This window comes from Ursus maritimus, unplaced genomic scaffold (genome assembly GCF_017311325.1).
Source record: "Ursus maritimus isolate PB19 unplaced genomic scaffold, ASM1731132v1 scaffold_14, whole genome shotgun sequence".
Classification (NCBI taxonomy): Eukaryota; Metazoa; Chordata; class Mammalia; order Carnivora; family Ursidae; genus Ursus; species Ursus maritimus.
Window position 1 is genome coordinate 50,301,531 of NW_024423786.1, and position 22,423 is coordinate 50,323,953.

The window sequence follows — 22,423 nt, forward strand, 5'->3', positions numbered from 1 at the left end:
TGAGCATAATGTCCTCAAGGGTCATCCACTTTGTCGTATGTGTCAGAGTTCCCCTTCCTTTTAAGGCTGAATGCTATTCCCTTTGTATGGATGCACCACATCTTATTTATCCATTCACCCATCAATAGACACTTGGGTTGCTTCCAACTCTTGGCTACTGTGAAAAATGCTGCTATGAACACGGGTGTGCAAATATCTCTTCTAGACCCTGCTTTCAATTCTTTTGGACCTAGACTCAGAAGTGGGATTGCTGCATCGGATACATTTCTTTTTAAGCATTTGTTTGCACAGATCTTAAATGTTCTGTTTGATGAGTTTTGACAAATGTCTACATCCCCTAAACAAGATGTAGACTTGTTTCCAACACCCCAGAAAGTTCCTCATGTCCCTTCCCACGCCCCTTCCAAGATACCACCTCTTCTTGGACACATTTCTGGTGCTGCAAAGCTCATGAATGAAATATGGAAGGTGTATGGAGGCGGTATGGTATCCTGGCTAGAGCCAAGCCATCTGGTCCAGTTTCAGCTCCACCACTGGGGCAAGTTGTGAGCCAGTCTCCACAGCTGGGGTGGTGGGGTGAATAATAGCACCGAAGCATCAGGTCGTGTGAGACGTAAATTACCTAAAATAGGTCACTTAGAACAATGTCTGCCATACGGTAAATGTTATAAAAGTGTCATTTTTATAAAAAATACATACAGTGCAGAGGTACCTGGGTGGCTCAGTCGGTTAAGCATCTGACTCTCGGTTTCAGCTCAGGTCATGATCTCAGGGTCCTGAGATGGAGCCCCACCTTGGGCTCTGCACTGGGCGTGGAGCCTGCTTAAGATTTTCTCTATCCCTCTCCCTCTGCCTCCCCCTACTCGCGCGCGCACCCTCTCTCAAAAAAAGAAGAAAGAAAAAAGAAAAAAAGAAAAATAGCAAGAACTTTATAATAAACACGTGCCCACCACCCAGCCTAAAAAATAAAGCATCATACACACATTTGATGCCCCTGTATACATTTCTGCCATAGTTTGCCTTTCCCTCCCCCACTATGGGCAAATGAGTGTGAACTAAATTTTTTTAATTGCGATAAAATATACCTCACATAAAATGTACCATTTGGCCGTTTGGAAGCGTCTGGTTTGGTGGCATCGGGTACGTTCGTGTTGTTGCGCAACTGTGACCACCGTCCGTCGCCAGGACTGTGTCATTTTCCCGAACTGAAACTCCATACCCATTAAACACGATACCCGATTTCTCTCTTGCCTTGAATGTGGGAACTTCTGTCCTCAGAGTATTTCTCCGTGTTTACTGCATCCAGGGGGGCTGTATCCAGGGATGATGCACATACTTTGGCAAGTTTTTAAACTCTCTCTAACTGGTACCATATCGAACACGTTCTTTTGCAACTTGCTTTGCTAGCTCGGCCAGAGGCGTCGGCACCTTCTCCTGCAGGCACAAGTGTTTCTAGTCCCGTCTTTCTAAATGCTTACCTCAGCATAGCTATCCGTTGTACTCATGAACTTTTAGGTGCTTTCCGCTGCGTTCCATTCACACATCCTGGCATGTGTCTTTGTGCACATGGATAAATGTCTCTGGGGTGTATGAATATAGACGAATGGAAATTCAGGATTATGGGGAAGACACACCTTCAGCTGTCCTGGGTACAACGTTCATGCTAGTTGGCCAGACTACACCATACCCCTTCCTGCTCACTACTCTTCCAAGCTTCCAGGACTCCCTGTCGGGCCCCAAGTCTTTCAGTCTGGCAGCTCTGGCCTTACTGGTCACCATCCCTCAACAGGAGAGCTAACCTCCTGCACTCTGCAGCCTCAGGGCCTTTGCATCTGCTCTTCTCTCTGCCCACTGAGCCCTGCCAGCTCTTACTCAGCTTTTGGCTCCAACTTGCCCTACCCCCAGGCTAGATCAGGGCTCTCCAAACATGTGCAGAGCTCAGAGAACTCTGCCCATCTGTGCATGCACCCACTCTCAATTACTTGAGGGCAGAGGCTTTCTGGTTCATAGCCACAAATCCAGGGCAGGCTGGGTCTGGAGCGAGTGCCTTGTCTCTACTTGTGGATGAATGGAGGAGTCTTGCATCTACTTTGGGGCTTGAGCCAGAGCTGCCCAGAGACCTGAACTCCAATCCCAGCTCCACCACCTCCTAGCTGTGTGACCTCGGGCAACTAGCTTAACCTCTTTGAGCCCCTCACTTTCCTCTCCTATGAAACCCTTCCCCGGGCTGCTGTAGGGGTTGAAGTGAGCTCCAGCCAGGTCTGGCTCAGGGTCGACCCTTCTTGGTAGGAGCTACTGTGATTCTGAGCCAAGTTCCGGGCCTGTAACCTCGATTAGGGCCTCGCTCCTTCCTGGCTTGGCAGGGCTGGGAAGCGATGCTGGGTCTCCTTGTCCCGCCAACTCATCCCTCAATTCCCAGGCCGGTTAATGGGAACCACATGTGCTGGCTGCAGGCCCACCCTCCCTCCTCCCCCGCCCCCTGCCCCCAGAGAGGCCTCCTTAGTCATTCTGTCCACCTCCCCCTTCCCACAACCTCATTCCCACGCTGCCCTGGCCTGGGCTTTGTGTGTCAGAGGGTGTCTGTGGGTCCCTTTGGGTCTCTTTGTGTGTGAGAACTGTGTGCCTTGTACCGTGCGTTTGCGTGTGTGACCAGGTCTGAATCTCTGGTCTTTGGGTGTTTCTTGTACAAACCGTGTCTCTTTTTCGTGTGCTTGGGTAGGAACTGCCTGCCTCTCGCGTGTGACTGTCTTGGAGGCCAGTGTATGTGTTCGTGTATGAACGGCGTGCTGTTTTACAGATGTCCACCCTGGGGATCTGTGTGTGTGAGCCATGTGCCCGGACTGCGGGGTTTGTGCATTTTTTTGTGTAAGGGGTCCATGTGTGTTGGGTCCACTGTATTCATGAGTGCCAGGTCTTGGGTAATTATGGCCTGTTGGTCTCTGATGTTCTTCCACCATCTGACTGTGGGTGTGTGTTTCTGTGGACCCTCGGCCTGGGATGTGTGTGTTGGGCTGTGGGTTGCATGTGCTTTTGTGTGCTGGTTCTGAATAACACCATTCTGTCTGGGTGTGATGTTGTGCCTGGAGCATGAATGCGGGTATGGTGCCCCTGGGTGACTGTGTGTCCATGTGTTGTGTGTGTGTGTGTGTGTGTGTGTGTGCACGCAACCTGGAAGGGGGGGAGTCCCAGGGGTGGCAGCAGTTCCACAGTAAGAAATGGCCCAGAGAAGGAAAGAATGGGGCTGAACAATGGAGACAGTCTGCAGGGAGCCCCCAGGGTTGAGTGCTGAGCTCAGGAACCTCTCCTGGGACGTGGAAGGAGGGCTGAGCTCCGTTCTGTGTAGCTCTTGGAGGTGCAGGGTTGGGAGCCCTGGACCTGGAGCGCACTGGAATGATCCTGTGGAGATGCATGGGTTTGGGAGGCATAGAGCTGACGCTCAGCTCGCGTGGGTGGGGCCGGGCCTTCTCGATGCCCCGTGAACACCGCGGGGTCTGGCCCAGGTATTCCCCTGCAACCACAGCATAAAGAGCCTCATGTCTGGAGTCAGACATGAACCAAATTATGGCCTTAGCTCAGCTGTACATCCACTCTGTGGCCTTCAGCCAGTGTCTTCAGCTCTCTGAACCTCAATTTCTCCATCTGAGAAATGAGCCAAAGGCAGACGAGGTCAGTGCCTTGCCCTATCCCCTTGGCCTTGACACGTTCCCGTGCACACTTCTTCCCACCTCAGGGCTGTCTCAGTTCACACACTGGCCTGGCCAGAAATGCAGAAGAGGGGGCGCCCCTGGGAACAGCCCTCCGCCAATGACATGCAGGACCTCGAGAACGAACACCCACCTCCCCCCCCTCAGGTGGGACAACAGCGAGGAGCAGGATCTATGCTCTCTCCCAAGGGTCCCCGGCAGGACTGACCCTCAGTTGCCTACGTGGATTTGACAAGAAAGGGAAGATGCACAACAAATAACCCAGGATAACACTTTGGAGATGAGAAATGGAGAAAGACAGAATCCTGACGGTATAACAGGACCCCCGGATCCAGCCATGCCTGAAGTCAGTTACCTCTGATTTTTTTTTTTCAGTTATGTGAGCAGATATTCTTTTTTTTTGTTAAAACAGTTCTAGTTGCCTTTCTGCCACTTGCTACCAAAGGACCTCTGAATAATACAGAGAGGGATCCGCAGGAGCAAAGGCATGAGTAGACACGCGTGGCATAGATTCATTCACTCATTAAATTCCTTTTGGTCAGCTCTGTGTTGGGCCCTGTGCAAAGTGTGGGAAAACAAAGGCCTGGATGTGTCTTCCTCTGGCTACACACAGGAAGGAGTCACAGGAGAGTAAAGCCAATGGCTGCCCAAGCACCAATTAGGAAAAGCCAATGGTGAGTTGGTGAGAGTTGGCAGGGACCCAGTGCTCCTCTGCCCTGCCCCCATACATTGTAGAGAGAAGCCTTTGCCCAGTGCCAGACCCTGAGTCACCTGGCCCATCAGTTTCACTGCACAAGGTCCTTGAGAAGCTGATCTCTCTCCAGTGATGGTCCACAATTCTGACCACTACACTAACCATAGAGGAAGGGACACCTGTGCTCATCTCAGCACTGATGATGGTGCTGACCTTGAAGCTGACAACAGCACAACCAGGACACTGAGTATGATCCTGATCATGGTGTGACTGACCATAATTTTGACCATAGCATGGCCAGGTCACCGTCCAAAGCGAGGTCAGAACAATGACCACAGCATGACAGGACAGTGATTGCGGCTCTGAGCACATTACAGCCAGGAAACTGACCATCACGCTGACCACAATACATCCAGGAATGACCCATGGAGACCATAATACTGACCACTCTGCTGACCCCAGTAGAACCAGGATGCTGATGGCAGCACAGATCCCAGGTCCATAGGACACTGACCACAGCATGATCAGGACACAGATTACTACTGACCATGGCTGCGGTCATGACCACAGTGTAGAATGTATTGGCCAGGGTCCAGTCAGAAAAACAAAGCTCATGCCGGGTAATTCCATAGCAAAGTTTCATATGGGGATTTAGCCACAGAGATGTTAGTTAAGCTTTAAGAATAAACAGGAGAAGGCGAATTGACTCTAGAGTGAGTAGCCAGCCACCATCTTCCCAAGAGCTGATGTAGCTGAAGGGAGGAAGTAGTTACCAGAGTCCAGAGCCTGCCACCACCTGGCAGGAGCTGAACCACACTGGGGACTCCCATCCCAGGGGGGCTGAGACCACAGAGGAGACACAATGGACACTGCCAGAGATACCAAAGTGGAGAGAGAAGGAGCAATACTCTGGTTTCTCCCTACTCCCCACCCCAACCTTTCCTCAGGTCTCCCATTGGCTGAGTCTAGCCAGATACAAGCGAGCCTGGGAAATGTAGTTTGCAGGGGCCCCGCCCTGAAAAAGAGCAGAGCTGGGGAAGGATGGAGAAGGGACCTAAGGGCACATAGACCAATGTCAACCACATAACACAGGCTATGCTTGACCATGACAATGACCATCTCAGAGCGCAGAGGATATAGTTCACCATCCTGAAACACAGCTCTCACAAGGGCGCCACTCTGATAAACGGACATGGTGAGAGTTGGCAGAGACCCCCTGCCCTCAGTATTGACCACAGCCCACACGTGGTCGAAAGCTTCTGGTTCATACTAACCAACATCCCTTCCTACTCTACTCCTACCGCAGGCTGGGTCTGAGGAGTCAGCAAAGGACCATCTCCCATTTGGGGAGAGGAGGTAGAGGCATGGATGAGATGTCTTCCCCCGGCTCAGATTCTGTTCTGTGCCCCATGTCCATGTCAAGTCTCCTCAACTCCATGCCTCACTGTGTTGTGCTCTCTGGGGATTGAGTGCCGGTTTTGTGTTCTATTTGCTCGAGAGTCCCAGATGCCTCCTGACACCTCCATGAGGAAACAGGTCTCCTGAGAGAAGGAAAGCTCTTTGCCTAAGGTTGCACCACCAAGAAGTGACAGAACCAGGGTCAAACCCAGTTCTATCCGACAACAAGCTCTTTTATTGCTTGGACAAAACCATCCATGGCAGTTATCTGCCTGGCATACAGTCGGGTCAGAAAAATGCCAGTCCTCCCCCCACACCCCTCCGGGTATGTTTTGGTTGATTCCTCTGTAACCTGACTTGCTTGCTCTTCTCACCAAAAAGCCACTGAGGGGAAGACAACTGCGGAGAGGAGGGAGAAGCAGAGAAAGGCTGGAGGCAGAACAAGGACGCCCTTCATATGCAGATGAGGCCGTGTTAATATTTTGATCCTCTCCGGATTTGGTCTCCCGTCTTGGGTCCTTGAAACGGGAGTGAGAAACTGTCTCAGGTGTGGCCGGGGGAGGGCAGACTTTGAGGAAGAGGGGCCTGGAGAATGAGGTGGGAGAGGGAGAGAGAAAACAAGGTATCCCCTTTGGGAGCCAGGCCCACCCAGTCACTGGTCTCTCGCTCCTCGTTCCATCCATGTCCCACCCCCTTGTCCCGGCAGTGACCCCCTTCCCTCAACGTCCCATTTCACAAGCTCTGCCTCAGTTTCTCCGTTGATTCTTGAGTTCTTTTAGGAGTGGGCCTCTCAATTTCTCTTCTTCGTTACCAGGTCTTCCTCCTACTTCCCCCTGCCCCTTGACTCCCATCCCACCTCCATTTTCAACGTGAGAAAGGTCCTGGGAGGGTGAAATTTACAAACACGTGACGGAACCCCCTCCCCCATCTCCATGACTCGCCCCCATAGGGCCTAGGGGACTGCCGGGCCTTGTCCCCAGCTCTCCTCCCCAGTGCCAGCTCCTCCCCCTTCTCCGCCCCCAGACCCAAGCTGGGTCCTCGCCCGCAGACGAGCTGGGGGCGGGGCGGGGGGCGGAGCCCGCAACAAAGACTGGGAGCGCGCGAGGGGGGCGGGGGTGGGGCGGAATCCCAGCCGCCGGCGAGGCGGGGGAGGCGGCGGCGAGGGTCGCCCCGGCCGGGCGGGCGGGGTCGCGCAAGGTGGCGGTCCCCGCGCCCAGGCGCCGCTAGGGCGGGCGGGGGGACGGGACTCCGGGCCGGGGGCGCGTCATGTGGCCGCTCACGGTCCCGCCGCTGCTGCTGCTGCTGCTGCTGTGTTCAGGCCTCGCCGGACAGGTAGGGGCCCGGCGGGCAGGTGCAGGCGCAAGGGGCTCCAGGAGGGGAGAGGGTCTTAGAGGGTCGGGACAGAAACGCGGTTTGCGGCTCCATAAGCCCTGGGGCTGAAAGGGGCGGGGGTCGCAGCGGGGGAGGGGCTGGGATATCCACCCTGGCTTTGGGGAAGGGAAAGGGGGGTTCACATCCAGCCCCGAGCTGAGATGTTTGGGGGACAGTCTGACCCCACCTTCGGGGTTCTCAACCTCTCGGTGACCCGGAGCCCACACCCGCCATCTCACTGAAGCTGAGTGGGGTTGCGGGGGCAACTTCAGGGGGCCTTGGGGTGTTGCTTACCCTTCACTCCCCCCATTATGGCAGGAGGTGCCCGAATTTTGCAGCCCCCCGCTCCTCACCTGCACCCCCAGTGTGGGGAAGGGGGCGGGACTCACGTGTGAGTGACTGATGGGGACGTGAGTGAGGTGCTGGAGGGGTGCTGGGTAAATGTGTGTGTCTGTATCACAGCTGGGTGTGACTGAGAGTTTGTGTGTTTGGCTGTGCATGAGTTGGGGTGTGATGGGAGAGGGTGTTTGTACGTGAGGGCGAGTCTGTGTGTGACAGTGGGAGGCTGTGGCTGGAGGGTTGATGTGACAGTGCGAGGCTTGTGATTCTGCCACCCGGAGTTGTGTGTCTGTGTGACTGGTGGTGTGACAGCGAGTGAGGATTGTGTTAATAATCCTGGCGGTATTTGGGCAACTGAAGCTGTGTGTAAAGGTCTGTGTATAAAGATCCGTGTGCGTCCGCATGATTCTGTCCGTCTGCCTGGGTGTTGTACAAAATATGTGTGACCAGTGTGTGGCTGTGTGAGAGTTTGGGGTGACCGTGTGCTATTCTGTGCCTTTGAGTAAATCGCTCTAAAAGGGTGGGTGAAGATTAGGAGCTGTGTGTGCAAACGTGTACCTCCATGCCTCTGTGTGTGTGTGTGTGTGTGTGTGTGTGTGTGTGTGTTGGTGCCTCGTCCGCCCCATTCATGCTTTCACAGAAACAAGTCTTCCTCCTCATAGTATCCCCATCTCTTGGGCAGGCTTGGGGGGCCTTGCAAAATGGGTGGGGTGTCCCAGTTTTCTTCAGCTGTTGGGAAACCTCTTTCCTCCTCCATCTTGGAGGTGGGAGCCCCCTCAAGTTCTCAGATCTGTAGGAGCTCAGAGGGAAGCTGGAATCTAAAATAATAATTATAATACAGCTAACATTTATGAAGTGCTTATTATGTGTTGGGCGCTGTTTCGAGCACACAACAGGAAAGAAGGCATTTAATCCTCCTGGTACCTACTAGTGGGTGTTAGTGTTACCTTCATTTTACAGACGAAGAAACGGAGGCACAGAAAAGTTAAGTCACTTGTCAAGCTCACACAGCTCAGGAGTGGCAGAGCTAGGATTGAACAAAGGCGGTCAGGTGCCTGAGCCCACACATTTACCTTCTCGTTAAATAATCCACTCCATGGGTGTGGACAGTGCCAGTGTAGAAACCAGAAGAGTTTTTTAGGTAGAAGCTCAGAGGAAAAACAGTCCTGGCACCTTCTCTTTGCCGGTCAAGAGAAGAAAGGAATCAGACCCTTGTACCCATCCCAGGGGGCGATGGGAGGGGTGGGGGTCAGACTCTCAGTAGGATTCCAGGCCACAGGGAGAGGTTGTGGGGTCCCATCCCTCACTTCTTGGTTTCCCATCTCAGGACCCACATCCTGGCTGGGATGGGAAGTGTGATCAGTGCGTGGCATCGGGCCGCACACAGTAGATGCTCAACTGAGATGTCTGCCAGGGAGAAGTAAAGAGAGACCAAAAGAGGCAGAAGGTTGAGAGAACGCTGGCAAAAAATGAACCGGGCGGGACTGAAGGTGAATTTGATTTCCAAGAAGGACCCTTGGGAATCACCACCTCGGGATTCTCCTCCACCCTGGCTAGCCCCTGGGGAACTCTAGATTTCTTTTTTCTTTTCTTTTTTTTTTTTTTTAAAGATTTTATTTATTTATTCGACAGAGATAGAGACAGCCAGCGAGAGAGGGAACACAAGCAGGGGGAGTGGGAGAGAAAGAAGCAGGCTCATAGCAGAGGAGCCTGATGTGTGGCTCGATCCCACAACACCGGGATCACGCCCTGAGCCGAAGGCAGACGCTTAACCGCTGTGCCACCCAGGTGCCCCGAACTCTAGATTTCTTGACCTGTCACCCAGATTGGCTAGTGGGGCAGGAGAGTGCGGTGAAATGTGCTGTTGGAGGGTGAGTTTAAGGACCCTTGAACGCGGAGGGAGTTGCTTGGGGGCGGGGCCAAGCGGGACTGCTTTGGGGAGGGACTAAACTGGGTTAGGGAGGCGGGGCTAAATGGTGAATGGGGCGGGGCTAACCTGGGGTAATCAGCTGGGGCTTGTGGGGTCCTGCAACTAACTGCAGTGCCTCCAGGCGGCCACCATGGGCACTACAGCGTCATAAATTGGCCTCAGCCCCTAGCTGCCCGCCCAGCCTGGTGCCCCAGAGAAGGAAGAGCTCTGAAGAGTGAATGCTCTACCCCCTGTCCACCCCCCATCCCTTCCCAGAGCTCCCTTCTCAGTCCCTGATGGGTCCTGGGCTCCACCAAGGGTCCTTGCTAGAAATCCTTCATTTGTCCATTCGATCAACAGATGTGATTAAGCCCTGGGGAGGTCGCCATGAATCAAGTTATCAAATCCCTGCCCTCCTGGAACTGACCTTCTGGCGGGAGAGACAGGCAAGAACTGAATAAATATGTAATACAGTGTCAACAACAAAATGAATATATAATAGAATGCAAGTGGCGTGAAGAATAAAAAACAGGGTAAAGGGGATTAAAGAGGGATAGTGGTGGTGTGGGTGGCTATTTAACAGGTGTGGTCAGAGATGGTGTCTCTAAGGAGGAGGTATTTGAGGTGAACCCTGAAGGAGGTCAGAGGGGTGCCTTCTGAGAATCCAGAAGAGCATTCAAGTCAGAGGGTATAATAAGTGCAAAGGCCCTGAGGTGAGCACATCTCGGTATGTTTGAGCAGTGGCAAGGAGGCTGGTGTGTCTGGAGAGGAGTGAGGGGAGGGGAGTTTGCGGGGTGACCAGGCCAGGGAAGCCAGGAGAGACCAGACCAAGTAGGAACTTGTGGGCTATAGACCGGAGTTTGGATTTGACCCTGAGAACAGGAGTAGGACCTGTCAGAGGAGTCATCCATCCATCCATCCATCCATCCAGGGTCTGTGTCAGATGTTCTGGGTCTGGCCTGTGAATGCCTTGGAGACTCCCAGATAGCTTTCCCTGTGGGAAAGATGCCCACTTCCCGACTACTGGGAAGTCCTCCCTAAGATCTAGCTATAAATCTGGATTGGCCACTCTCTGGATTTGAAGTCGTTTCTTTCCTGGGGTCCCCACAGGATGGGAGGGGAGGAGTGGTTCAATTTGTACAGCATACCTCAGGGCCTTTGCACTTGCCATTCCCTCTGCCTGGGACACTGTTCCCTCCCTCTCCTTCTACTTCAATGACACCTCCTCCAAGAGACCCACCCTGACCAGCCACCTATAATGACCTCCCCACAGCCACTCTCTGAGCTCTTACTCTGTTGTTTTTCTTCATAGCCTGTCACTCTTCTCCACAATTTGTTCCTTCATTCATTGTCTGTCTCCCCCTAGAGTGGCAGCTCGTCAGGGTCCAGTGGACTTTGTTGTATCGCTGCCGGTGCCTACAACAGAGCCAGGCACCCAGGAGGTGCTCAGCAAACATGTTAAAATAAAAACTTGAATGAATGGATGAATCTCCCTCCTCCGCGCACAGAGTCTCTTTCTTTCTCAAACAGTGGGGCTCTTGTACCAAAGGAGGGGTGAGGGAACAACTGTCCCCTTGGGCCATCCCCTACCCATTTCACATCAACCACCGCTCTTGGATGGGAGGCATCAGGAAAGCTCATCTTCATCTAATTCCACCGTTACAGGGCACCACTGTTTGGGGTTCACACCCTGTTCTCCTGGGCTCCTTTAGAAAATGTAAATGTCCCAGGTGGAAGGAAGTAAAAGGAAATCTGAGGACACTCAGATATAAGTGAATTGGACATTTTCTTCCTAGGGAAAGGGGGGGGTGGTGTCAAACCCGGGCTCAAGATGAAAGAGCTGTGGTGACACCTGGTGGTAAAATGAGGTTTGTGCAGCGAGTGTGCGCGCGCGGCTCTGCCGAAGGTGTGCAGGCGGAAGGTGTGTCAATGCCCTGGGCCAGGGCGGGGCAATGGAGGCATTAGCCTCAGGGGCAAAATTGAAGGGGATACCAGAAAAAAAAAAAAAAAAAAGAAAAGAAAAAAGTCGGAAACCAAGATAATCTATTTTTTACAGATTTATTTATTTATTTGAGAGACAGAGAGTGAGCGTGGGGGAGAGAGTGAGCACGAGCTGGGGGAGGGGCAGAGGGAGAGGGAGAAGCAGGCTCCCCGCTGAGCAGGGAGCCCGCATGGGACCCTAACCGGGACTCCGGGATCATGACCTGAGCCGAAGGCAGACGCTTAATCGACTGAGCCACCCAGGTGCCTCCAAGATAAAGAATATTTTAAGAAAATCAAAATTAATGCAAAAAAACCCTGTGATAAAAATATCAAAATTTTAAATAAACACTGGAACCCATTCTGTACTTGAATGACTCACACCACTTGCCTCGTGACCCCTGGCCCTACAGGATTTCATCTGTAGTGTCCATGGGTGTCTGTGTATGTTTCAGAACCATGCACTTGGCATTGACCAAGCTGGGCACAGGGACGTGTGTGTGCCATAGTCATGTCTGTGGGTATGTGTACACAGTGACTTTTCATATGGGTTGGCCACGTGCATGGGGATGGGTTTCCCATGAGCCTGGCAACTGGCGTGGGCAATGACTTTTGTCCCCAGAACTCAGCGTCAGTGCCCGGGAGGCAGTAACTTGCTGTTTCCACTTACTTTTGCACTCATGTGTTCATTTCGAAAGTGCTCATTGGGAGTCTTCTGCCTTTTGAACCTCACACAAGACACCAAGGTCTGGGTGACAGCGTGAGCTCTTAAGGGGCAGGGTGGGAAATTTAACTTCTCTGCAGCCAAGTCTGGCTGTGCTGGGAAGGGGGTTGTGACAGAAGTGGGAGGAGTTCCCACTTTTCAGGAACTCTGCTCTGAGAACCCCGACATGTCTTCATGCTGAGTGGAAGGCTGGTGCATCTCACAGCTCTGTCCATCCAGAGCTCAGCCACAAGCCAAGAAGAAACCAGGAAGAACAGAGAGGAGTCAGAATAGACCATGAAGTCTGTGTGCGGAAGCTTATTCTCGTTGCTTCTCGGAGTCCCAGCAGGCTCTCTCCGGGCCCGGTTCTCTCACTTTGCACATAGTTCTGGCTGTCCTGGACAGCTCACCTCGCAGCCCTGCTTAGCACAGAGAACACAGGGAGTCACAGCAGGAGAAGAAAGAAACCAAAAGGCAAAGTCAGTTGAAGCCACTGAATGAAATGGCAAATAGCTCCTCACCTTTTCGGCCCTGAGAAAGTCCCAGTTGTTCCCAAGAAAAATACATGGTGAACACGTGATAAACCAGATTGTTTCTCTTCCTAATGTCTCGAAAGACATCGAGTGAGCACATACAAGCATGTGACACAGCCCACTGCGGAGTAGTTCTCAGGACTAAGTAAGGGTGTGTGCGTGTGTGTGTTTAAATAGAAGATTTTTAAAAATTATGGCAAAATACACATAACATAAAATTTACCATCCTAGGCATTTTAAAATGTACAATTCTCAGGGGCACCTGGGTGGCTCAGTCAGTTAAGCATCTGCCTTTGGCTCAGGTCATGATCCCGGGGTCCTGGGATTGAGCCCCCCATCAGGCTCCCTGCTCAGCGGGAGCCTGCTTCTCCCTCTGCCTGCTGCTCCCCCTGCTTGGGCTTGCTCTCCCCCACCCTGTGTCAAATAAATAAATAAATAAACAAATAAATAAATAAAATCTTAAGAAAAATTAAAAAAATAAAATGTACAATTGTGTAGTGTTAAGTACATTCACATGGTTGTGCAACCATCACCACCATCCATCCCCAGAACTCTGTTCATCTTGCAAAACTGAACTTCTGCCTATTAAACAACGTCGCATTGCCCTCTCTCCTAGCCCCCTCAAACCCCCTTCTACTTTCTCTCTCTATGCATTTGACTACTCTAGGTACTTCGTATAAATGGAATCATGAAGTATTTATCTTTTGCTTATTTCACCCAGCATCGTGTCCTCAATGCTCATCCCATGTCCTGGCAGGCATCAGTACTTCCCTCCTTTTTTAAAATTTTAATTAATTTATTTGAGAAAGAGAGAGAGAGAGCATGAGCAAGGAGGAGAGGCAGAGGGAGAAGCAGGCTCCCCACTGAGCCTGGAACCTGACTTGGGACTCGATCCCAGGACCTTGGGATCATGACCTGACCCAAAGCCAGTCGCTTAACCGAATGAGCCACCCACGCACCCCCATCACTTCCCACCTTTTTAAGGCTGAACACAGTCCCATTGTGTGAACACCACATTTAGTTTATCGTTCATCCTTCAGTGACATTTGGGTTGCTTCCACCTTTTGGCTATCGTGAATAATGCCGCTGTGAACATGGGGCGCGAATATCTCTTTGAGACCTTGCTTCTAACTCTTTGGGGCGTGTGCCCAGAAGTGGGATTGCCGCCGTACTGTTTTCCACAGTGGCTGCACCGTGTTACATTCCCACCCACGGTGCACGTGGGCTCCAGTTTCCCTACATCCTCGCGGCGTTATTACTACTGGACTTTTTGACTTAAGCCCACGGGAGCGACATGATCTCTCATTGTGGTTTTGATTTGCGCTTCATGAAGAGTTCCTGATGTTGGGCTTCTTATTATGTGTTTATTGTTGTTTGTGTATCTTCTTTGGAGAAACGTCAAATATTTTGTCCATTTTTAAATCAGGTTGTTTGTTTTTGTGTTATTTAAGTAAAAGGTGAGAGAGTGACAGGGGGGAGGGGCTGAGGGAGAGAGAGAGAGAATCTTAAGCAGGCTCCATCCTGAGCGTGGTCTTGGGGCTTGATCTCACCACCCTGAGATCATGACCTGAGCTGAAATTAAGAGCTGGACGCTTAACCTAATGAACCACCCACGTGCCCCTGAGTAAAAGATTTTAAAGCCAGGAATGAGACCTGGTTGGATTTGGGCAAGGGCCAGAGCCTCTGGCTATAACATGGAAGACCCTCGAGTTGGGAGAGTGAAGGCATAAAGACAGGATCACCTCGGGAGTTGGCAAGGCCTGAGGCAAAGTGGTGGCAGCCAGAGGCCTAGCAGGACTAACATTTGGGGAATGGAAGGAGTGAACCTCTCATTGTCTGGGGTCTGAGGTCCTTAACAAGGACAGCTGTCTCCTTCCCCACCTCCTCCAGGAATTCTGAACCAGGCAGGAAAGCAGAGATGACAGAAGGGGTGTGGGGCTCTGAGACTTTTCGGGAGACACAAACGAGACATGTTTCAACACCATTTCCAAACACTTGCTGTCACCAAGCAAAAGGCTGAAAGCAGGAGCAGGCTAGAAGATTACGCCAGTTGTGTTCTGAGGTGTGCAAAGCTGTGTGTGTGTGGACGTGAATTCATGCCTTTCTTATGTGTGAATGAAAGAGGCCACAGGGCCCCTTGTGAAAGGACACTTAAGTTTCACTTGGTTTGTGTTTTGTTTCTGTTTTCTTTTGGGTTTGTGTTTCTTAGCCTTTCTGCTGGAAAGTTCCATCATTTTTACCTGCTGCAGATCATATAGGAACTCATATATTTGAATTCATATATTTGAGTACATTTTCTTCTTGACGTAAAACATATCTACGGAGAGGCATGCAGATCGTAAAGGTGCAGCTTGATAAATTGTCTTGAAGTGACATGGTGATACCAGCACCAGGTAAAGAAACAGAGCTTTTCACATATCCGGAAGTCCCCCCTCATGCTCCTTCTAGTTACCACCTGCTCCCCAAGAGATCCCCGCTAAGCTAACATCTCTCACCATGCACGGGTTTGGCCAGCTTTGTCATTTAATGAAGCCATGAGGTATGTAGTTTTGGGCCCCGCTTGTCTCGCTGAACATTATGCTTGTAAGATGCCACTGTATGACTGTTTTGTGGTCCTTGCCTGTTTTCATCCCTTTATGGCATTCCATGGTGTGACGATACCATGATCTATTTGTTCTGTTGCTGGGCATGTGGGTTGGTGAAGTTTGCGGCTGACACAAACAGTGCTGATAGGAATATTCTGACACTCTGTCTCGTTCGCATTTCTGTTGGGTGTTAGCGAATACTGACTCATGGCATTGGGTCATAGCTGGGTTAGATTTCTGCAAGCCTCTGGTCACATTTTTGTTGACCAAACAATATGCCACTTAGTTTTCTGTATGTTTCTGCTAAAAAACACCTTATTTATTGTATATTGTTGGTTGATTAACAGCAAACTCATGGCCGAAGGCACTGCAACTCAGGCCTGAATGACGCTTATTGGCAAGATGGTTTTTCTCCAAAGACACGCCACAGCCTGCTTGTACTTCCAAACACTACACAGCAGTTAGCACTGTGCTCAGGGGCCACTTAAAATAGTGAAATCACTAATAAAAAGCACATGCAAAAAATGTGAAAACCTTGGCACCAGATAACCAGTGAAAAAGACGCTTAATTACGGTTATAAGAGCTGAAACTAGAAGGCAGAGTATGGATGTGTGGGGCCTCAGCTGGGAACCTGCGAGTTGGTGACTCCAATTTTTTTTGCCACTGCATGCATATCCACGCATGACCACGAAAGCCCCATGAGTATTGATTTTGGGGTTACAAATAAATCGTAGTGAGTGGGCGAGTTTGCCAATACGGAATCGGCAAATAATGAGACTCCGCGTGTACACCGAGGAGCAGAATTGCTGAGTCGTAGGGGAGAAATATATTGAGATTTAGGAGATAGCCAGTCTCCCAAAGTCTCGAAGACTCTTCAGTTTCTCCATCTACGCACCCACCGGTCGTATTTGAGCATTCCAGCTGCTCCACGTCGTCACCAGCCCTTTGGTGGTGTCTCTCCTTTTTCCTTTAGATATTCTGGTGGTGTGTCGTGGTAGCGTGTTTTGGATTTAATTTACATTTCCTGATGATTAATATTAAATACTTTTGCCCATGTTTACTGACCACTCAGTGTTCCCTTTTGTGAAATGCTCTATTCTGCTGCCTGCCTTTTTCTTACTGATTTGTAGGAATATATGTGTGCCAGTGTATCCAGATTTTATATCTGCATCTGTATCTATCTATACAGATCTTACATAGATTAAATAAGATATGAGTTCTCTGTTGGACATAAGGATTGCAAATATCTGCTCCCACTCTGTGGCTTGCCTTTTTATTCTCTTAATGGAGACTTTGATCAATAGAACTTCTTAATTTTAATGTAGTTCAAATAATATTTTTCCCCTTTTAAGGGTAGTGCTTGTTAGTGTCCTGTTTTAGAAATCTTTGCCTACCCTCAGAGTAATGAAGATGTTCTTCTGTATTTTCTTCTAAAAGATTTATTGTTTACCTTTCACATTTAGATGTATGGTCCATCTGGAATTGATTTTTGCATAGGATATGAGGTAGGGATCAACATTTATTCTTTCCCCTGTGAATAGTTGCAGTTGACCCAGCACCATGTATGCTCTGGAGCCTGACCGTCTGGGATAGTATCCTGGGGGCCTTCAGGAAATTTCTTAGCAGCTCTGTGCCTCTGTTTCCTCATTTTAAAGATGGGAATTGTAATCCTGTCTACTTCTACTCAGTGATAGTCTGTGGGTTAAGTGAGTTATTACATGTCCATTGCTGCAAATGATACCTAGTATGGGATAGGTACTCAGTAAACCTTAACAACCATGGTTATTATTTCTGACAGTTGTCAACTTTTTCCCTCTGGAGAATTTTCAGGTCAGGGAAAAAAGCATTTCTTTCCATGGCTCCTGGTCCTGGGGCATTCAGGTTGCGCTAACAGAATACCATGGACTGAGTGGCTCGTAAACAATAGACGTGTATTTCTCACAGTTCTGGAGGCTGGGATGTCCAAGATCAAAGTGCTGGCAGATAGGGTGTTTTCTCACTGTTCTCTTACATTCTGGAAGGGAGACAGCTCTCCCAGCTCTCTTTTATCAGGACACTAATCCATTCATGAGGGTGGGGTCATCCTCATGACCTGATCATCTTCCAAAGGCCTCATCTCCAAATACCCTTACATGGAGATTTGGTTTCAACATAGGAATTTGGGGGGGGGGGACACAAACATTCAACCTAAGGCACTCCCCAACACAATGCTTAGAGTGATAATGGTGATGGAGAAGAAGGGATACTTTCTTGGTCTTGGGGCACCTGGCTGGCTCGGCTGGAGGAGCGTGTGACCCTTGATCTCAGGGTCAGGAGTTTGAGCCCCGCAGGGGGTGTACATATTATTTAAATAAATAAATATTAGGGGCCCCTGGGTGGCGCAGTTGGTTAAGCATCCGACTTGGTTTCGGCTCAGGTCATGATCTCAGGGTTGTGAGATCAAGCTCCGCATCAGGCTCCTAGCTCAGCGCGGAGTCTGCTTAAGACTCTCTCTCCCTCTTCCCCTCCCCACCTCTCAAAAATAAATAAATAAATCTTTAAAAAATAAATATATAAAAAAAGAAGGAATACTTTCTGGAGACATTTCTGCATCAAGATCAGCGTGCTCTGGTGCTGGTTTGGATGGAGTAGGGAAGGAGAAGGAGGGTGAGGGGGGCATAGTCTGTAGTTTCTACCCGAGGGTACATTTGGGCCAGGACCAGGGGAAGGCAAGCAAGGAAACCAGGGCACAAAATTTAAGGACTCATTCTCACATCGGAGCAATTGCAGGGCACCTCAGGGGAGGGGGCTGGAAGGGAAAATTTAAGAATGCCCCCCTTAACAGTTTTGTTGAGGTATAATTTACATGCCATAAAATCTACCTGTTTAAGTGTGCAATTCAGTGACTTAAAAAGTCACGTAAAAAGTAAATTTGCAGAATTGTGCAAACATCACCCCAATCCAGCTTTAGGACATTTCCATCACCCCCAGAAGATCCCTTATACCCATTTTGCAGTCCATCCCCACACCCACCCTCAGTTCCAGGCAATCACTAATCTAATTTCTAATCACCAATCTAGTCTCTATTGGTTTGCCTTTTCTGGACATTTTGTGTAGATGGAATCATACAAAAGGTGGCTTTTAAAAAAAATTTTATTTATCTGAGAGAGAGAGAGAAGGCAGGAGGTGGGGGAGGGGCAAAGGGCAAGGTAGAAGGAGAAGCAGACACCCCGCTGAGCAGGGTGCCCAATGTGGGGCTCGAACCCAGGACCCTGGGATCATGACCTGAGCGGAAGGCAGATGCTTAACTGACTGAACCACCCAGGTGCCCCAAAATGTGGCCTTTTGTATCTGGTTTCTTTCACTTAGCCAAATATTCTCAAGGTTCATCATGTTATAGTGTATATCTGCAGTTTGTTCCTTTTTATTGCTGAGTAACATTCGTCCCTTGTATGGATGTATCACAATTTGTTTATCCATTCACTAGTTGATGGGCTTCTAGATGGTTTCATTCATGATGAAAAAATGTTGGCAGGAGTAGTCACATACAAGTCTTAGAATGGACATAGTTCTCTCGGGTACATGGAATTGTTGGGTCTTAGGGTAAGTTTCTGTTTAACTTTTTTTTTAATGATTTATTTATTTATTTACTTATTTATTTTAGAGAGAGAGTGGGGGGAGCGGTGAGGGAGAGGGAAGAGGGAAAGAATCTCAAGCAGACTTCACGCTAAGTTCATGACCCTAAGATCATGACTTGAGCCAAAACCAAGAGTCAAATGCTCAACCATGTGAGCCACCCAGGTGCCCCTGTTTAACTTTTTAAGAAAGGGCTAAATTGTTTCTCGAAGTGGTTGCAACATTTTATATTTCCACTAGCAATAGGTTCCCATTTCTCTAAATCATCATCACACTGTCTGTCTTTCTGATTGGGGTTGTTCTGGTGGGCATCATGTGCTGTGAGTCCTGTGGAACCCAAGTGGGAATGTCCAAGGAGCAGATGGGCATAGGGGTCTGAACTGCAGCTGGAGATCTGAGCTGTAGATATACCTTTGGGAGCCTCAGCTGTAGATTCATTTAGTCACTTAATCAACGTTTTTTGAGCACCTACTATGTGCCAAGCACTGTTCTAAGCCCTGAGGTTTCAGTTGTGAAAAATACAGCCATGTAGGTACCCTTGTGAACTTGAAAGTCTAGTGGAGGAGACAGACCATAAACAAATAAAAGTAATGTCACATGGGGATAAATGCTGTTCAAGAAAATAGAGCAGAGTAAGGGACAGAGAGTGGTGGGGGCTGGTATCGTCAGTGAAGTGGCCAGGGAAGGTCCTTCAGACGTCATGGCGATATCATTCAGAGTTCAGTTAGGGAAACAAACCACTCTAGGTGTTTCAAAGAGAGGGAATTTAATACAGGGAGCTGGTTAAGTGTAAGATGGAAGAGTTGAGAAGCCAAACTGATAGGATGATGAGGGAATCCAGCAATGAATCACAACACAAAGCCACTTGAGGGACCTGACAAATGGGTGTTGTGATGAGGAGGGGGCTCTTGTGTGGGAGCTGGGACCATAGAGGGATGTAGCCACCATCAGAACACACCACAGTCCCAAGCAGAAAGAGCGGGGAGGAATACCCTAGCTTCTCCCTTCCTTCCCACTCTCCAGTCTCCTTCCAGTGCCTCCCATTGGATCAGCCTCCCATTGTGTAAGGGAACCTGGGAAATGTAGTTTTCTGGAGAAAGGTAGGGCATGCCTCTGACCTACACAATGATAAAGCAGAGATATAAATGAAGTAAAGGAACAGCTATATGTGTATCTGTGGTAATAGTTCTGGGGGGCGCCTGGGTGGTTCAGTCTGTTAAGCATCTAGCTCTTGATTTCGGCTCAGGTCATGATCACAGGGTCCTGGGATGGAACCCTGCATTGGGCTCAGCATTCAGTGGGGAGTCCCCTAGAGGATTCTCTCACTCTCTCTCTGCCCCTCTCCCCACTCACATGCACCCTCTCTCTCTCTCAAATTAATAATCATAAAAAAATAGTGTTCTGGGGCAACCCTCTCGGGCCCCCTCCCTCTTCGGGAGCTTTGTACTATCATTTTACTATCGCTCAATAAACTTTGCTTTGCTGCCCACCAAAAACAAACAAACAAACAAACAAACAAACAAACAAACAAACTGTGTTTTGGGTAGAGTGGACAGCAATACATGGCACGTACTAAGGTCCTGGGGTGGGAGTGTGCCAGACAGAAGCAAAACTTTGGGAGTGGGTATGATGGTCCAGGCACAGTACAGAGAATGAGACAAGTGGGGACCCAGAACAAAACCCTGTGAGACAGAGACATTTCGGGAGAAGGTAGGAGACAGTGATGATGCAGCCAGAGAGGTGGGAGCGGAACTAGGAAATGATACGGTGTCTGTGAAATCAAAAGAGAAATTACTTTCAAGAAAGAGGGAATAATCCATGAAGACTAACCTGTGGGATAACTAAATGAGGGCTCATGTGAGGCTGTGGGATGGGCAAATTGGAAGGTCACTGCTGCCTTTGGTGAGAGGAGTTTGGAAGCATTCAGGAGGTAGGAGGTGAGGCAGTAGAGACAGCAAATGGAGTTGTGAGTGTAGACCAGCCCTTGGAGGAACTTGACTGGAAGAAGTTAGGGCCATTTCCCATAGCACCAATGGTGAAAGAGAGAGAGTATCAGTGGGTTCCAAATTCTCTAGGCTGGGAGACCTTGGAGCCCAGTGATATTGGAGTCCGAAATCAGACAGACCTGGCTGAAAATCCTGAGCCCCTATTTACCTACTGGGTCACCTTGAGTTGGTCCCCTCTCCCCCCTGAGCCCAGTTTCCTCACCTGCAAATAGGGATGTTGCTGTCCTTTTCATGGCAGGTTGCAGCTGGTGCTCAGCCAGCACATTTGCAAAGTGTTCAGCACTTGTAAATGCAAGCTGTAGTACAAGGAGGCAAGGACACATCTCATTTTTCAAAGCTTATCATCAGTCACAAATAATAACAAAGGCAGCCACTATTTATGAAATGCTTAGCGTGTCCCAGACACCCTGCAAAGTACTTTATAAGCACATCACCCACTCCCCCAGACACACACGCTCTCCCAGCTCACTCTGCTCCAACCACATTGGCCTGTTCCTTGAATATTTATGTTCCTGCCTCAGGGCCTTTGCACTTGCTGTTCTCTTTGTAACTCTTCCCTCAGATATCCAAATGGCTCCCTCCCTCACCTTCTTCAGGTCTCTGCCCAAATATCACTCATCCTGACTAGAGTCTGGATGCCCCTTCCTCTCCATAGCCCATGTATTTTACTTTTCCCCCTCCTCCCCCTCCTACCTCTTGTCTTCTTGCTCCATATGATGTTCAGCTCCTCAAAGGCATTTTTATCTGTTGTTCACAGTGCGTTGCACATAGTAGATGTTCAATAATTCTTTAACTTGATTCTCAGGACACCTGAGCCCTTTTCACATATTAGGTACATGGGTCCTCACAACAGCCCACATTGCAGATGAGGAAACTGAGGCAGAGAGGTCTTTGCTGGGGGTCACCAGGGGTCAGCACCTGCCTCTCGTTGTTAAGCTCAGAAAAAAGGGCAGTTCAAGACCCCTACCGCCGTGTTCAGTGCTTCTCCCTCGGCGAGCCCTCGGCTAGCGGCCACGGTCGGGAAAGGCCTGAGTCATTGCCGCCTCCAGACGGCGGCGGCCGCGGGCTGCGGGCGGCGGCGGCGGCGGCCGGGGCGGCGGCGCGAGGTGATGCGGGGACGCCGGGAGGGGGCGTGAGTGCAGGGAAAACAGAGGAAATTAAAACCCGCCGGGCGCTCCTCCCGGCCGCCTAGCCGCCCCCGCCGCCGGCTGGTGCGTGGGTGGGTGGGGGCCTCTCTGTACTACCCCTCCGCGGAAGGGTCGGACCCCCGAGCCCTGGGGCCCCGGGAAAGGTCCGAAGTGTCAGTTCCCCGCCCCCACCCCAAGTTCGAGTTGTGAGTGGAGACCCGCCTGGGACTAGTCTGCAAAAGGCTGGCCTCTCTGTCTCGGCCGCCCCGGATTACGATGCGCCCCTCGGTGTAGTGGGAAATCCTCCCGGCTGTCCGGGTGACCCCCCCCCCACTGCCGCACCGTCATCCAAACAGTCGCGTCTACTGGCTTTAGATCCGCTACTCTGGGCTTCCCTGGTCCCGAAACCACCGAGGGGTCCCCAGAGTGGTATCAGGGAAGCCCCTTCCCCTAGGGAA

At 50.3% G+C, this 22,423-nt stretch overlaps 1 protein-coding gene across 1 annotated transcript in view; it reads left to right on the forward strand.

Moving 5' to 3' along the window:
• The first annotated feature begins 7,021 nt into the window (after positions 1–7,021).
• Positions 7,022–22,423, forward strand: part of OLFM2 (olfactomedin 2) — a 59,557-nt gene continuing 44,155 nt past the window's right edge. Inside the window, exon 1 of the mRNA XM_040629377.1 lies at positions 7,022–7,128. Within this exon, the coding sequence (XP_040485311.1) occupies positions 7,063–7,128 (66 nt within the window). The 5' untranslated portion in view covers positions 7,022–7,062. The remainder of the gene's footprint in view (positions 7,129–22,423) is intronic.